This window comes from Dendropsophus ebraccatus, chromosome 6 (genome assembly GCF_027789765.1).
Source record: "Dendropsophus ebraccatus isolate aDenEbr1 chromosome 6, aDenEbr1.pat, whole genome shotgun sequence".
Classification (NCBI taxonomy): Eukaryota; Metazoa; Chordata; class Amphibia; order Anura; family Hylidae; genus Dendropsophus; species Dendropsophus ebraccatus.
In genome coordinates this window covers 84,757,872-84,775,459 of record NC_091459.1, presented here as the reverse complement: position 1 = coordinate 84,775,459, position 17,588 = coordinate 84,757,872, and the positions used below count along the sequence as shown (strand labels likewise).

General features: G+C 41.3%; 1 protein-coding gene across 1 annotated transcript in view; it reads left to right on the top strand.

Moving 5' to 3' along the window:
• The window catches only part of RSRC1 (arginine and serine rich coiled-coil 1), a 227,261-nt gene that overhangs the window by 91,130 nt on the left and 118,543 nt on the right, over positions 1-17,588 (top strand). Inside the window, exon 5 of the mRNA XM_069973849.1 lies at positions 7,798-7,834. Within this exon, the coding sequence (XP_069829950.1) occupies positions 7,798-7,834 (37 nt within the window). The remainder of the gene's footprint in view (positions 1-7,797; positions 7,835-17,588) is intronic.

Below are 17,588 nucleotides of genomic sequence, written 5' to 3'. Positions count from 1 at the left end.
TCTCTAGAAGCTAGATTGGTTGCCTCCCCTTCGGTGGCACTGCTGCGGAAGGTGATGAGTGTTAGAGCCAAGATAAAAAACCTAGCCCTACATAAAGTTGAAAAACTTCTCATGTATACGAAGCAGAGGTACTATGAAAGAGGCAATAAAGCCCACACTCTCTTAGCTAAACAATTAAGGGACGATGCTGAGCAGCGAACGCCACATATCATTAGAGGGCAAAATGGTTCTCTTCTCCATGACCCCTCTGCTATAACAGAAGCCTTCAGGGAATACTTTGCCCATCTCTACACTCTCCCGGACGCCTTACCGCAGTCCCCGACTGATCGTACACAGCTAATTGACGCTTTTCTATCAGACTGTAAGCTCCCCACCCTGCCTACAGAAGCCCATGAGACATTAAACTCAGAAATTACAGCCGAGGAATTAGGAGAAATTTTGAAAAACCTGCCCAACGGTAAATCCCCGGGACCTGACGGGCTGACCTACCTTTATTACAAATCTTTTGCCCCCATCCTCATCCCCCACCTCCTAACAGTGTTTAATAAGTTCCTCCAGGGAGAACCTATCCCCACATCTATGTCCCATGCTTTTATCACACTGATCCCCAAGCCAGGGAAAGACCCTCTAAGCTGCGGTAGCTACCGCCCTATTGCGCTCCTTAACGCTGATTTGAAATTGTACACTAAGATCCTTGCCACGCGATTATCTCTGTGGCTTCCCCAACTCATTGACAAGGATCAAGTGGGCTTCGTGACCTGCCGGCAGGGGGGAGACAACACTAGACGGGTGATCAACCTAGTAGATGCAGTGAACCAGGAGAAGGGATCGGCCCTGTTATTGAGCCTTGACGCAGAAAAGGCCTTTGATCGCCTGGGGTGGTCCTTCATGCTTAGAGTGTTGGAAACGTTTGGTATAGGGGGGGCCTTCCTCACAGCGATCAGGGGCCTGTATACTTCTCCATCTGCAGCAATTAAGCTCCCCCATGCACTATCCGCCTCCTTCCCGATACATAATGGCACAAGACAAGGTTGCCCACTCTCACCCCTGATATTTGTCCTATGTATTGAACCCCTGGCGGCAGCGATACGTCACCACCCGGATATCCATGGTATTCAAATCAGGGGAGTTGACTTTAAGCTCTCCTTGTTTGCGGATGATGTCCTACTGTCGATCACTCAACCGCACATCTCTCTGCCCAATCTACATACTCTTTTGACCCGCTTTGGCCATCTCTCAGGGTACAAAGTCAACACCCTTAAAACAGAAGCCCTGCCCATTAACTTGCCGGAACCCTTGTTGACCAACCTGAAATCCAATTACAAATATAATTGGAAGGAACACTCCCTCAAATATCTAGGAATACAGATCTCCAATTCCTACTCCTCGCTATACACGCACAACTTTCCCAAACTCTTCTCTGACATACGAACCTTGTTGGATAGATGGCACACGCTACCTCTCTCGCTACTAGGAAGAATAGCAGCAGTTAAGATGACACTGCTACCCAAACTCAATTACTACTTTGAGACTTTGCCAATCCAGGTCCCTCTTACTGCGCTTAAATCATTGCAAGCAGCCATACTCCGCTTTGTTTGGGCTCGTAGACGGCACAGAGTGGCCAAAACTATACTGTTGGCGCCCAAATCTTTCGGGGGGTTAGCCCTTCCGGATATACTCTGCTATTACTGGGCAGCACACTTGCGCCATATTCCAGCCTGGTCCGCACTGCGAGCTTACTCAAAGTGGATGATCATTGAGAAACTTTGGCTAGCTCCCACTCATCCCAACTCCTTTCTGTGGGCTACCTCAGACACCACCCTTTCAGGCCCTGTCTTGGGCCCGATCGCCCACACTAAACGGATCTGGAATACCTGCATGCGCAAGTTTCCCCTAACCTCCCAACACTCCCCAATGACCTCATTCCTATTCCATCCGAAATTCCCGGACAGCCTCACCAGTGGACTGACAAAGCATTGGTACGCTAACGAGCTATTCCGATTTGCAGACATTGTGAATCCGGCAGACCGCACCTTGCGATCCTTTGTGAGTCTTTCGTCTGATTTTAACCTCCCTCTTGCAGCCCAGTACCAATACCTTCAGATAAAACATTACATGTTGTCATTATTCTCTTCTGCTACGGTATCACTCCCAACAGATTTTGAGAGACTTTGTAGGGCAGGTGTGTCTACCAAGGGCCTTATCTCTGACATATATAGAATTCTTAAACAACCCTTACCGGATACCGAAGTGAGGTATCCCTATATGGATAAATGGGAAAATCTTTTTGGACGACAGCTACCCTCGAATGTGTGGGGGATAATCTGGGACAGGGCGGCTAAAACGTCTATATGTGTCACATATAAAGAGAACCAATATAAAATAATGTACTTCTGGTATTATACTCCAGAAATTTTGCATGCCATGAACCCAGCAATTCCCAACATATGTTGGAGGTGCCAACGATCTCCGGGCTCTCTTCCACACATTTACTGGGCCTGTCCGTCTATTACCCCCTACTGGACGATGGTCAAGGGATTACTTAGTGAGATCTCGGGACTGGATATCCCGTTAGATCCAGTCTTTTACCTGTTTAATGTAACCACGCTTAAAGTTGGTCGTACTACCTTAAAACTCCTGCTCCATGTCCTCACAGCTGCCAGATGTTTAATTGCAAAATATTGGAAACGCACTGCCCCTCCGACTAGGGAGGACCTTTGCGCACGCATTCTAGATGTGAGAAACATGGAACAGCTGACGGCTATGCTTGATAACAAAATGGACCACTTTAAAAAGGTCTGGCGCCTATGGGAGGTATACTGGGAAGAGAGAAATATTACCCATCCACCACCGCCCCGGAGACATCAGCCTTAACAATCAGAAGACTATCCCCCCTCCGTTCCTGATTCCCCTCTGTCGTACTCCCCCCCCTCCTCGTGTTTGTCTTGTCTAGTCTTTGTTTGTCCCCCCCTACCCCATTTTTTTTGTTGTTTATACAGCAACATGGGATGTTGCCTATGATTACTGCTGCTAGGATGAGTGAAGTTCCCTATATCTACTTGTATTAAGCTTTATGTGGTGATATGTCAGTAGTCGCGGCTGCGATCCGTGCTCTCCGTTGGACTGCCTTAACTTTTGGTATTATGTTCCTGTTTCTTATCTTTCTCTATCTGCTTTTATGCTAGAAAAGAAAAAAAAAAACGAAAAACAAAACTTTAATAAAAATACAATTAAAAAAAAAAATAGTTAAAGGAGTTGTCAAAGCATAAAAAACATGGCTGCTTTCTTCTAGCAAGGGATGGAAGTGTTTTGGTTTTTATTAAGCAAGAAAGTAGCTGTGCGTTTTCTAATCCTGGATAACTAATTACTACTACTTACTACTACTATCTGGAACACCATTGTTAGTTAATTGGAAATGGAGCTGCCAGAAGTGGATCTTGATTTGTGTGCCCAGGTGGTTTTCTCAGAAAACCATTAATATAGCATCTATAGGGTTAACTCGGGATCAGAACGGAAGAAGCTGCACATGGCTGGCGAAACGTAGGCCTGGGGCTCCAGTCTCCCCTCCATGTATGCACTTTACTTGCTGATTGTGGTTTATATAAAACCTGATTTTTGTTACATTTGGTAATCTCTCATTAGAGTGCCATTTTGGGACTTTATATTACTTACTTTTTGGACAACATTTACCTTATTCCTATTGTAGTTCAAACACTTGATGGCTTTCTATATGTGTATTAGGACTTGTGAACATGCCTGGTATTTTTATGGCCAAGGGATAGTGTCATTCAATACATGTCTTGTAGCAACCCCTCTTTTTTGCATAAAGTAATAATGGGGTTATATACCATGTGAGTCTCGATCTGTACTGTGTGTAGGGCAACAGCCTGTCATCTTTGTATTGTGTTTTGTTACAATTTTTTATTTTTTTAATATTGCTAATGATGTTTAAAAGAGAAGTCCCAATAAATGAAATAAATAAAAACATGAAGGAAAGCGAGTATGAGAACATAATAAACAAAGCATACTTACCTATCCTCATGCCCCGCAGCACAACTCCCTGGTTTAATTGACAGCCACCAGCCTTCTGCAGCTCCTCCTGCTAAAATGTCACGTACCCAGATGATTGATTACGGTACATACTTAGCCAATCAGAGGGGCACAGCCCTGCTGACTGGCTGAGAAGGCAATCGAGAAGCCGGGTGTTGACATTGCAGCTGGGAAGCCTGGCACATTACATTCACTGATCCCAGACAAAAATTAAACCCGGTGGCAGTCAGTGAGACCCGGAAGCAGCGCTACAGACTTACGGGGACAGGCAAATATACTTTTTTTATGTTTTCGTACTCCCTTTCCTTCATGCTTTTATTTATTTTAATGGAACTTCTCTTTTGAACATGATTAGCAATAAAAGAAAAAAAACAAAAACACAGTATACTTGCCTGTCCTCGTAAGTCAGTGGTGCTGCTTCCTGCTCTCACTGTTTGCCACTGGCTATTATTTTAGTCTGGGATCCATGTACAAAATGTGCCAGGCTCCCCAACTGCATTGCCAATACCCGGCTTATCGATTGCTTGCTCAGCCAGTCAGTTACTGGGGCTTTGTCCCGCTGATTGGCTGAGCGTTTTATTAGTCATCTAGGTATGTGACGTTTCAGCAAGAGAAGCTGCATAAGGCCGGTGGCTTTCACTGAGACCCTGGAGTGGTGCTCTGAGCATGAGGATAGGTAAGTATACAGTACTTTTGTTATAGTGCTTGAAAAAACACTATATTGTAATCTGTCTTCTTCTTTCTTCTTCTTCCTTCTTCTTCTTTCCCCTGAATTGCTTTGCACACAGACTCTGTTCAAACTGCGCTTCAAAGCCCTCGGCAGTGACAGGTGTGCTAAGAATTTTTGGTTTTAATCTGATTTATGTTTAAACACCACTTGCACATAAGCAAATAGCTGAAATATAGCAGCCAATAGAAATTATGTGTCCACATGTCCACTATTGGCCAATAGAAGATGTAAAAGATGGAAGGTGCTTAACTATTTAGTCTCACTGACATGAGGGTGATTGTCATGATATCTGAGCAGTGTTCTTTACTATTATAAGGCGGTGAGTCAGTGATGTAACAGAGGTCATTTAGTGATGTAGCAGAGGTGAGTCGGTGTTGTAGCAGAGCTGATACCCGCATGACACAACAGCGCTGAGTTAGTGATGTAGTTAAGCTGATACCCACATGCCACTGCAGAGCTGAGTTGGTGATGTAGCAGAGCTGATACCCGCATGACACAGCAGAGCTGAGTTGGTGATGTAGCTGAGCTGATACCTGCATGCCACAGCAGAGCTGAGGTGGGGATGTAGCAGAGCTGATACCCGCATGACACAGCAGAGATGATACCCGAATGATACAGCAGAGCTGATACCCGCATGATACAGCAGAGCTGATACCCGCAGGGTACCAAAATAACTTTTAAAAGGACAGTACTAAAGGGACAATATTAACCCCTTAAAGACAGAGCCAATTTCGATTTTTACGTTTTTTCCTCCTTGTGCTTAAAAGGCCATAGCACTTGCATTTTTCCACCTAGAAACCCACATGAGCCCTTATTTTTTGCGTCACTAATTGTACCTTGCAATGACAGGCTGAATTTTTTCATAAAGTACACTGCGAAACCAGAAAAAAATTCAATGAGTGGTGAAATTGAAAAAAAAAAAACGCATTTTGTTTATTTGGGGGAAATGTGTTTTTACACCATTCGCCCTGGGGTAAAACTGACTTGTTATGCATGTTCCTCACATCGTTACAATTAAAACGATATGTAACATGTATAACTTTTATTGTATCTGATGGCCTGTAAAAAATTCAAACCATTGTCAACAAATATGTCACTTAAAACCGCTCCATTCCCAGGCTTATAGCGCTTTTATCCTTTGGTCTATGGGGCTGTGTCAGGTGTCATTTTTTGCGCCATGATGTGTTCTTTCTATCGGTACCTTGATTGCGCATATACGACTTTTTGATCGCTTTTTATTACAATTTTTCTGGATTTGATGCGACCAAAAATGCGCAATTTTGCACTTTGGGATTTTTTTGCGCTGACGCAGTTTACCGTGCGAGATCAGGAATGTGATTAATAGTTCGGGCGATTACGCATGCGGCGATGGCAAACATGTTTATTTATTTATTTACTTTTATTTATAACCTGGGAAAAGGGGGGTGATTCAGACTTTTATTAGGGGAGGAGGCTTTTTATTGACAACAACACTTTATTTTTATTTTTTTACACATGTACTAGAAGCCCCCCTGGGGGACTTCTAGTATATACACTTTGATCTCTCATTGAGATCTTTGCTGTAAAGATATACAGCAAAGATCAATGAGATCGGCACTCGTTTGCTTTCGGCTGCTGCAGCCGATAACAAGCAAGTGTCGAGCCGGGGACGGCGCCATCTTGGAGCGGTCCCCGGCCGGCTTCAGTTACGAAGATCGCTCCTCCGGGATAACATCCCGGAGGAGCGATCTCCTCCACTAGACACCAGGGAACGGCTGAATCCGGCAATCGGATGCAGCTGTCATGTTTGACAGCTGCATCTGATTACTGTATTAGCGGGCACGGCAATCGGACCGTGCCCGCTAATACCTGGAGCCGCTTGTAGCCCGGGACCGCCGCGGCGCGGCCCCGCTCTGAACGTCCTTACCGGCAATAGGGCGTAAATATACGCCCTTTGTCGTTAAGGGGCCAAAGTCAGTCTTAAAGGGACAGCATTAAAGTTGCTCTTCAAAGGGTGGTACCTAAGTTGCTTTTAAAGGGACAGTCGTAAACTTGTCTTAAAGGGACAGTAAATAGGTCACTCTTAAAGGCACAGTACCAAAGTTGCTCTTAAAAGTAGGGTATCAAAGGTTAAAGTTACTGTTAAAGGGGGGCACTTTTTTTTTATAAAAATAAAATATTCTTTTATTTCTTAGAACTCTTTTTTTCCTTTTGTGATTTAGCATTTTTGATGCGATTATTACCTTTTAATTTAGGGATTTCTTTTTGGTATTATATTCACACACTGTAAAATAAAAGAAAAATGCAGCTCTAATTTTGAGCTTGAAATACAGCCGTGTTTCCAATATTATATTATGCTCTATTAAAGTCAATGGGAATCGTCCAGTAGTGTGCACACCGTATATAACAACAGCCATTACAACCATCCAAATAATGAACATACTCATTGAATATGACCTGCTAATGCAAAATAAGGCAGATTTTTGTCTATGCTTTTATTCTATTGTAAAGAGTAAAAAAGGCTTACTCCCCCACCCCCTCCATACCTGACCCTTTTTGGGACTTCCAGGTGGGGAAGGGGGGGGAGAAGAGGAGACATTCCGGCTTGTAGCTTTCAGGAGTTCGGGAAAGATTCTTTGACTCTCTGCCCCAGAAAATAAAACACAGTTCTCTGGAAGCACAGAGGGATATATAAAAGGTACCACGTTTCTCCTTACCCTAACAGCGTGACGAAAATTGCATCTGACAGATTCTCTTTAAAGACCCACACAGGGCCCTTTGTTTTGAGTTAAGCATGTATAAAAGGTACCTTTAAATGACGAAACTTATAACCTTCAATAAGAATATTAAATAGATTTTATTTAGCCCTTTTGAATGTATTAGATGTATTATAAATGTTTTATATCACGGTGCTACTTCAGATAACTCAATACAACACTGGTCAATATTTAAACGTCTGGGAGCTATGGGCAAACGTGAATAAATTGTGTTGGACAAGGATTTAGCAAGTATTTAGAACTTTTGTTCTTCTCTTTCAGGGACTCGGTAAACATCAAAGCTGGATTAGAACATCTGGTAAGTCCTGCATTTCTCTTGAACATTTGCATCATCTTTGATATCTGCATTCCAAATGAACACTTTTCAATGAGCTTTGAATACCTTGAATTGAGAAAGTCAACTATTTCCCAAAGGGTTCGCTTACCATTATTATGTGATGGGACTTACTCTTTTATTTAGTTTATCATCTCAAGGGAATATTAATTTTTTTTAAATTACCTTTTTTATTTTGATGTGGAGATGAAGTGAAAGAGGGAACACAGTCATTGGATTGATGATTGTTTTAATTATCAGCAATAAGAAAAAAAAAAGTGTTTGGCTGTAGATTTTTTGGCTCGGCAGGATGTAAAAAGAACAAATGTGCTCTAGACACACATATTGCATGCATAAATTAATGATATGTGTTCTTCATATGTTTTTTTGTTTTATTGCTGTTTTATTTTATTTCTTTATTTAAAGACGACCTGCTCTTTTGACATGTCTGTTATAGTAAATATTCGTATTCCCCATGAACAGTACTGCAGCACGTTTCCTTCAACTCTGCTGTTGCTACTCCTCTCTTATTCCTCATGGTAATGTTTGAAGAAAGCAGACATGGCAGAAGAGATGACAGGCTCCTGTTTAAAGATTTAGTTGTACCAAGCAACAAATGTTAAAGGGGTACTCTGGTGACAAAAAATCTTTTCAAATCAACTGGTGTCAGAAAGTTAAAGGGAACCAATCACACTAAAATTGGCCATAAAGCTAAGGAAACGTGCTGGTAGATCAGCCAGCACGCTTCCTAAACATCCTCCTGTACCCTCCGTCCCATGTACATAGAGCCCGCAAAGTTAGTTTAATAGTCTCCTGCGCTCTATGTAAATTACCGTGCAAGTAGTCACGGTGGGCGGGGTGGCTGGTCAAGTAGTCACGGTGGGCGGGTGGCTGGTCAAGTAGTCATGGTGGACGGGGGCTTCTTCAAGTAGTCACCGGGTCCTGGGCCGGGGCCGTAATCACGCCCCTTAGGGCATGTTGGAAAGTGGCGCCTGGGGCGGCATTGCACGTGCAGTGCAGCCGGAGAAGACGCTGCTGTACTGCGCCTGCACGGCGTAGTACAGCAGCGGCTTCACCCACTGTACTGCACATGCGCAGTATAGTAAAGACATCGGCGTGGCCGACGTGCAATGACGCCCCCCCCCCCCCCCCCCCCCCCGAGTGACGTCACCAGGCGCCGCTTTCCAACACTCCCAGAGGGGCGGGATTACAGCGCCGGAGCCGGCCCAGGACCCAGTGACTACTTGAAGAAGCCCCCGCCCACCGTGACTACTTGACCAGCCACCCGCCCACCGTCACTACTTGCATGGTAATTTACATTGACCGCGGGAGACTATTAAACTAACTTTACGGGCTGTATGTACAGGGGGATGTTTACGAAGCATGCTGGCTGATGTAGCAGCACGTTTCTTTAGCTTTATGGCCAATTTTAGTGTGATTGGTTCCCTTTAAACAGTTTTGTAAATTAATTTAATTTAAAAAATCTTCAGTCTTCTAGTACTTATCAGCTGCTGTGTGCCCTGCAGGATGTGGTGTATTATTTGTAGTCTGACATGAAGCTCTCTGCTGCCATGTTTGTCTATAACAAGCTTTCTCCGGTTCCGGAATGGTTTTCTATGGGGATTTGCTGGTGCTCTGGACGGTTCTTGTCACGGACAGAGGTGGCAGCAATGAGCACTGTGACAGACTGGAAAGAATACATCACTTTCTGCAGGGCATACGGCAACTGATAAATACTGGAAGACCTGAATTAAAAAAAGTAATTTACAAATCTGTATATCTTTCTGGCACTAGTTGATTTAAAAATATTTTTTCTCTCCAGAATATCCCTTTAACAACTTGCCTTATCCAGTTTTTACTGTAAGTGTCTACTATAAATGATGACTGGACTGTGGGTATAAAAACTAGTGCAATAATAAACTATAGAATGCACATAAACACCAGCTATGTGTAGTGTTACATTCAAGGAATTTGCAAATGTTTCTTTGTTATATGTAAGTAGAAAGACCTTAGTAGACCAACATCCCTCATAACTGTGTGATACATATGATAATGGACCATTGGGGGGGGGGGTCATTTGTGCTCTTACATGTGTCTAAAGTGTCAACAGTTTATCTCCTGTGCCAGCAAAGGCATGTTCAGATATAAAATGGGGGTAAGAGGAATCAGAGTTATTGCAAAGTCGCACAGAGCTCTGCTGATGAAATTGGCAGAGTAGTAGATGCTTGGAACAAACTTCCAGCAGATGTGGTAGGTAAATCTACAATAACTGAATGTAAACATGCCTGGGATAAACATACAGTGGTGCCTTGGATTATGAGCATAATTCTTTCCGGGACTGTGCTTGTAATCCAAATCACTCTTAAACCAAAGTAAATTTTCCCACTAGAAATCATTGAAATGCAGACAAAAGGTTCCACACCCCAAAATTAATGATTTTTCATTCTGAATAACATGTAAAACAAATAAAAAAAACATTTAGAAAGCTGAATATGTTGTAAGCTACTGTACAGTATAGCAATCAGCATGTGGAGTATAATGTATAGTAAGTGCATAAACCTGAAACAGCCGCAGTTTGTAGATACAGGATGGAGCTGCAGATCCCCATACTGCAGTAGTGTAGTACACCAAGCTAGAGTAAAGAAGCAGGGCTGCTGTCAGAGGTCTGTGTGGTCACATGACAGCAATGGGAAAGGAAAGTAGGTTTAGCATGGACCAATCAGGAAGTGAGAATCACAGAGCTGTGGAGGAGGACAGTGACAGACACTTTTCTATACAGCAGTGTGTGGCTGAGTGTAAGTGCAGGCACATTATAGCAGCAGTGGGAATGCCTGAGTGTAAGTGCCGGCACATTATAGCAGCAGTGTGTATAGCCGAGTGTGAGTGCAGGCACATTATAGCAGCAGTGTGTATAGCCGAGTGTGAGTGCAGGCACATTATAGCAGCAGTGTGTATAGCCGAGTGTGAGTGCAGGCACATTATAGCAGCAGTGTGTATAGCCGAGTGTGAGTGCAGGCACATTATAGCAGGAATGGAGAAGATAGGAAACACAAGGGCTGACAGAGACTGCAGGAAGGAATGAACAGAGTATAGGGTGAGCACAGTATAGCAGCACTCTTTGTTCAGGGAGAGAGGGGTTACAGCTATGGAGAGATTACCTCCACAGTCCTGTCCCCTGATGCAAGCCCCAGCCTGAAGTGGGTCTGCTATGATTTTAAAGGTGAGGAAGACTTTCTGGGTCAGAGTACAGTGCTGTAGACCCCACTATGCAGACTATGCTCCTCCTCCACTCCCCCTCCCCCCCCCAGTACAGGGAGCTCTTAAACCAAGTCACTCCTAAATCAAGCAACCACTGTATATCTGTCCTAAGATAATAAGAAGGGACAGACTAGTGTGTATCCTACATGTATGCCCAGCTTAAACTTTTGCACTGTGAGTAATGGAATCCAGGGCAATATTAAAACAGTATCCCATCTGCCAGTTAATAAAAGTAACACTGCTTACACAGGAAGAAGTTCAGTTTCTATAGTTTGTGTCACTTTATACCAGCACTTGGCTTCCGCTTTGCCCTTCAGCAGCTGCCACAGGGTAAATGTGACATTACATGAGGCCTTGTCCATTTAATGCATGGGCAGATTGAACTACAGCTTGTTATTGGTCCTCTGCCCTGCACAGGCTATATGGAAGGGGATTTATATTTGAAAAGAACCTGTGGCCTCACCTGACCCTTTGCTTTTAGATTATACAAGTATTCGCACGTGGAAAAAATAATTCTGGAACATCTTTTCTCATAGCTCTGTTGTTCTTACTAGAAATGTATAACTAAAGAGCCAAGTGGGTGTCACCGGCTGTTAGCGTGTCCTGTATTAGCAGGCTATCCAAATAATCCTGAGACTGGCAGACAGAGTAGGGGCACCGCCCCAGCTGGTAACACCCAGGTAGCTATTAAGTTAGATATTTGTAGCCAGTATAACAGATGAATAGTATAACACAATACAACAAGAAACAAACATAATTTAAAGGGAATACAAAGATTTATTAAAAGTCAGGTCAGGAGAAATAGATCTGGAGTACAACAAAACATCTTCCGTCCTGCATCTGACAACCCAATCCAAATTCTAGCTCAGGATTGCAATGCACGGTAGAATTTTTCCAGACGCGGTGGATTCAACAGAGAGAATAAAGCGAGAGATGTGTTAGCAGCTGATTCCAGTATGCAGCGACCTATAACTGCAGCTTAGCTGCTATTCACTTGCATTGGAGCTAAGCAGCAGTCGCCACCACTACACTGTGAACTGAGTCAAACTGCTTCCGGCCATATTCACTGTGCAGTGTGGGTACCTAATATCTGATCAGTGCAGGTGCTGGGTGTCCGCGCCCCGTTTATCGGTGACTAAGCATTAGTAAGTTTCTTCCGTATGACTATATAAAGTTATAGCCTTCAGAATGCAATAAAGAAATGGGGGTTAAAACACCAACAATTTGCATTCTGATAAAGTATGTCATGTAACCTAACTTTTCTCTCACTGTATTGAGATATGAACGGGTTTAAAATGGGGATATGATTTACCTATTATCTCTTTCCCTTGTCCTAGCTGTTCATATTTTTATCATAAGTTATTTATTTTTTTCAATTTTTTTGTATAGGCAACTCCTTTTCTTATTCCGTATAAGGGCATATGGATGTAATAGAGAAGGGAAATGAGCTCTGTACAACACCAGACAAAGCCCATGGACTGTTTTGTTTCTGGAAACAAAAACTGTTTTTCTTTTTCTAATCCCAGTCATCCCATTTAACCCCTTTACTACCTGTGAGAGATATACCCATCACAGGCCACCTTGCTATGATGGATACATCTGCCAGACTGTACCGACGACATCAGCGGCAGGAATGCATCTGTTATTTGCAGCCCCGTACCTGCTGGAATTGGAAAAAACTCAGACCCTCTCCTCCTCTTGTAACACAATCACTATTAAAGGGGTTGTCCTGCAACATTTTTTTTCTTTCAAATCTACTGGTTTCAGAAACTTATATTGATTTTGTAAATTAATTCTATTTAAAAATGTCCAGTCTTCCAGTACTTATCAGCTGCTGTATGTCCTGCAGGTGTATTCTTTCCAGTCTGAAACAGTGCTCTCTGCTGTCCAGGACAGGAACTGTGCAGTTCCGTCTCAGACACAGATATCAGCAGAAAGTACTGTGACAGAATGGAAAGAATACACCACTTCCTGCAGGACATACAGCAGCTGATAAATATGGAAAAACTTGAGATTTTTTTAATAGAAGTAAATAACAAATCTGTATAGCTTTCTGAAACCAGTTGGTTTGGAAAAAAAAAAAGATTTTCGCTGGAGAACCCCTTTAATCAAGGTCATCAAGGTTCCCAGGGCTGTGTGAAGTTATTTTATATTAGTGTATAGGGTGTCTTATTGGTGCTAAAACATATTGCATTTCCTCTTCACAGTATGCTGGCAGCTACGCTAGTATATTATTTATAAAAATGAAATGGTTTAAAGTATGACATAAAATAGTAACCATAGGTGTTATTCAGGATTACTTGTGTTCTCAATTTGGTATTGGTTGATGCCCAATCTCTTTTGAAGTGAATGGAGCTTTGGGAAGTGAACTTTTGGGAAGGTTTTTTTTTTTTTTTTTTTTGGAAGCTTTGAAAACAGATTATATGTTATAATATTTCATTTAATAAAACGTTTATTAACATCAGCATGTGAGGCTACACTAGGTGCAGTAATACCTGTAGGATACAAGGGCAGGCCAGACAGGTGAAAAAGGTGTGCTTTTCTGGGCACAGCGTCGCTCAGTTGTATATTTCTTTACATACCCGGATGCCTGCAGCTTCCTCTTACCTTCATACAGTCGCCACATACAGTGGGGATGCGGCTGTTTTTTAGCTCCCCTTACCATATGCAGTGACTGCAGATTCTCCAGTCCGGTTCCAAAGTTTTTAAGCACCCGGCGTATAAGACGACCCCTGACTTTTGAGAAGATTTTCCGGTTTTAAAAAGTAGTCTTATACACAGGAAAATACTGTACTCTTTTTTTTTTTTTTTTCTACAACTTTTTAATATTTAGATTTAGTACAATTATTTTCCCAATAATCCTGTGATCTCATTGCCCTACTGATTATGTAGCAGAATATTCTTGACCTTTTTGTCCTTGTGGGTAGGAAATGCTGTTGTGCCGTTGTAAGTAATGTAGAGTAATCTATCATTAATAGCTTGTGGTTTATTAAGAGATAACTGTAGGTTCTCCCGTTGTTTCTTGTTAATCAATACTTGCAAATGTGTTTCAATGCAGGCAATTTCCCGGCTGATTTATTCTGTCTGTTTGTTTAAAGCAGCATATAAATGTCGATGATGCTAAAAGGAGCGGCACATTTCTTTCCATATAAAGCCTAATTTAAATGAAGGGATGAAGTCCAGACCCACGCAGAATAATTTGTGTTCCGTACAAAGCATATGAGAAATGAGCTTTTATATGGTCTTGTAAGAGATTTGCTAGAACGGTTAAAACGTGAGTGCTGAATGTAATTGGTTGTCATTTAATATATGGCAGATATGAAGAGCTGTATGGAAATGTAATCATTTCAGATGTATCCATGTGATACTAGTTTAGCATTTTCTGTTTGTGTCAACGGCTCTCATCTACATTGAAATGCACAATTAACGCAGAGATCTGATGCATAGATGACGTACTAGTAGGGTAGTTTAGGATATCTGCTAATATATAGTTTTATAATGCAGCCAAGGCAGATATGTGGAGTTATCAGTGTGTATTTGTGGTGTATAGAAAGCATTGTTGTCATTTTGATTACTCTTTGTGTGTTACATAGGGAGCCGTGGTTTTTATCCCTGTTCAGCTCCATGTGATTGGTGGCAAATAAAGTGATATGCTTGCTGCAAACAAAAATGTGCACTGTGACGTTGCTATATGGATTTTTTATTAGTGATATGTTTCGTTTTACAAAGCGCTTTAAGAGAAACATTAATTTTTAGAGTTGGGGTTCATGAAGTTGGCCTTATACAGTTACATAAAAGTAGGCCGATGTTTTAATAACTTTAGAACAAATCATCTGGTCAACAGTCATGTCGCTAACACAACCATACGCCTTTTAGTCCATACTGTCCATTATAATCATCTATTGTGGCCACACTGACACTGGCTGAAGGACAAATAATCTTTCTAGGAATGATCCAGGGACATTCTTTCATAGAAAGATTAATGGATGAAAGATTGTTCATCTATTGGACGAACATGGCCAGTTTTGTTTCACATGATGACATCACTGGTGAGCTAAATCATTATTTGATTGATCATCGTCATCCGTAATCATTTCTTATCATCAGTGGTCACAAGAAATCAGTGATCATTTATTTCCACACATGGCAAAATTCCTCTTTAATTAACCAATATTTCTGCAATGTTTTTTTTAATCACACCTTATTTTACTAGCACTAGTGTATGTTAACATCGCTCTCTATAATAAAATACTTTACTACATAGCACAGAATTTAAAGGGGTATTCCACTTTATTTAAATTTTTCATGTCTTGCTGCCCTAGCGGAGAACAAAACAAACAGGCTATTCTTACCTTTCCACGCTCCCCTGTTGTCATCCTACGTCATCTTTGAGTGCCCAGCTGAATGATCCTACATCGGCTTTCATCTCGGCATTGACAGCCTGATCAGCCAATCACTGGATGCGGTGCTGTCCTATCTCAGTCAGTGATTGGCTGTGTGAGCTGTCACTGCCAAGACTCAGAAATGGAGGCGGGATCATTCAGCTGGGGACCCGATGATGACATAGGAGGAGACCAGGGGAATGTGGAACGGAATGTATAGGCTGTTTGATGTGTTCTTCTCTAGGACAACATTTTAAAAGTTTAAATTGAGCGGAATACCCTTTTAACTTACCAGAATGCAAATCACAAGTTCAAACTCTGTATGGGTGCTAAACCTTCAGGGAATGCTGAGAAACTTCAGCTAAGGAGACAGCAGCATTCAGCGTGCAGTTCTAAATAAAAATGTCAAGTGATTCAGGATCAATATTGGGTAAGTGATACATTTCATCTCATTTGCAGGTTCAGCTCTTCATGAAACTACAAGTTGGAGGCCGGATATATATATATATATATATATATATATATATATATATATATGTGTGTATATATATATATATATATATATATATATATATATATATATATACCGTATATATGTATGTATGTATGTATACACATACAGAAAGACTTTAAGCAGAACCTCTAACCACGTGAAAAGGCAACAAAAAAGACATCTGTTCAATGCAGATGCATTTAAAATAGAATTCTCTTATGTACATGAAATATGGATTTTATATGAAAAAAAAAAAATCAAACAAAAAAAAAAAAAATCTGACTCGCCTAAACAAAAACTGGGCAACAGAACAGAGATATTTAAAAAAAAAAAATCTGTTAGAGTGTTCAATATTAAACATTCTGTTATAGCGCTGTTTAACTGTTATGATTTCTAAACCCGTATGTGCGATTTAGAAAAAAAAAATAAAAAGATAAAAAGAACTTTTTTTTTTTTGTCTTATGGAACCTATGCCAATATCTTTTGCTCAAACATATTAAACTTTAAACATTAAATAAACTACCCATCTGGATCCAGACGCCAGCGTCTTTAACTTGGAGTAGACGTAACGGCAGTTCAAGGAAGCATTGTTTCTGTGTTTACAGACGCTTGACTGGAGTTTATTTTTTTTACAGTTTTAGACGTGTGTGTCAAATACAATGAGTTTACAATGAAATCAATTTCCTAGTTCTGTTACATTGTTGAAAACGTTAGAAATTCGAGCTGTGTTCCCGTCCTGTTTCTTATGCATTCGTTTAGTCTCGGTGCCTTATCTTACAAATCACCTGTAACTCACCACTTTAGCTGAATTGCTTTGCCAATAAAATGACTTCTAATATTCATTGAGTAACAAGGAACAAGTATAGGGCAAAAACATGTTGAAAATCAAAGTACTGCATAATGACCTTTTTGCTCTACTACTATTAGGAATTCAGTTGCTTTGAGCTTGGTGGTTGAGTGAGTAAAAGTATCTATCATCTTTGTCTATGTAATATCTATGTGTACAATAGATAGGCATTTCTATAGTTATAACTATAATAATTTCACTATACTGACAGATATAGCATAAAGTTACCTGTAAAGCCGGTTAGTATATGGCCCATTGAGAAAAGCGTTTTAATATTTTAAATGGACATAGAGGTTAATAGGATTTGATATTCACCTAACCCATAAATAGAGCTATAGGTTGTAATGTGCAGTGATCATGAATGTGGGATGATCCATAAGTGGAAACAGTCTCTCAGTCTAGAGCAGTCTTCATAATTCTCTTTATCCTCACGTGTTATCTTCTTCTAGCCCATGTTTAGATTAAAGATGTATTCACGGAAAAAAAAATTAAATCAACTAGTATCAAAAAGGTATACAGATTTGTAAATTCTATTTAAAAAATCTTCCAGTACTTATCAGCTGCTGTATATCCTGCAGGAAGTGACGTTTTCTTTCCAGCCTAATACAGTGCTCTCTGCTGCCACCTGTGTCCTTGTCAGGAACTGTCCAGATCAGTAGCAAATCCCCACAAAGAACCTTTGAATTGTTTGTGTTACAGACAGAGGTGGCAGCAGTAATTTACAAATCTGTATAATTTTCTGACACCAGTTGATTTGAA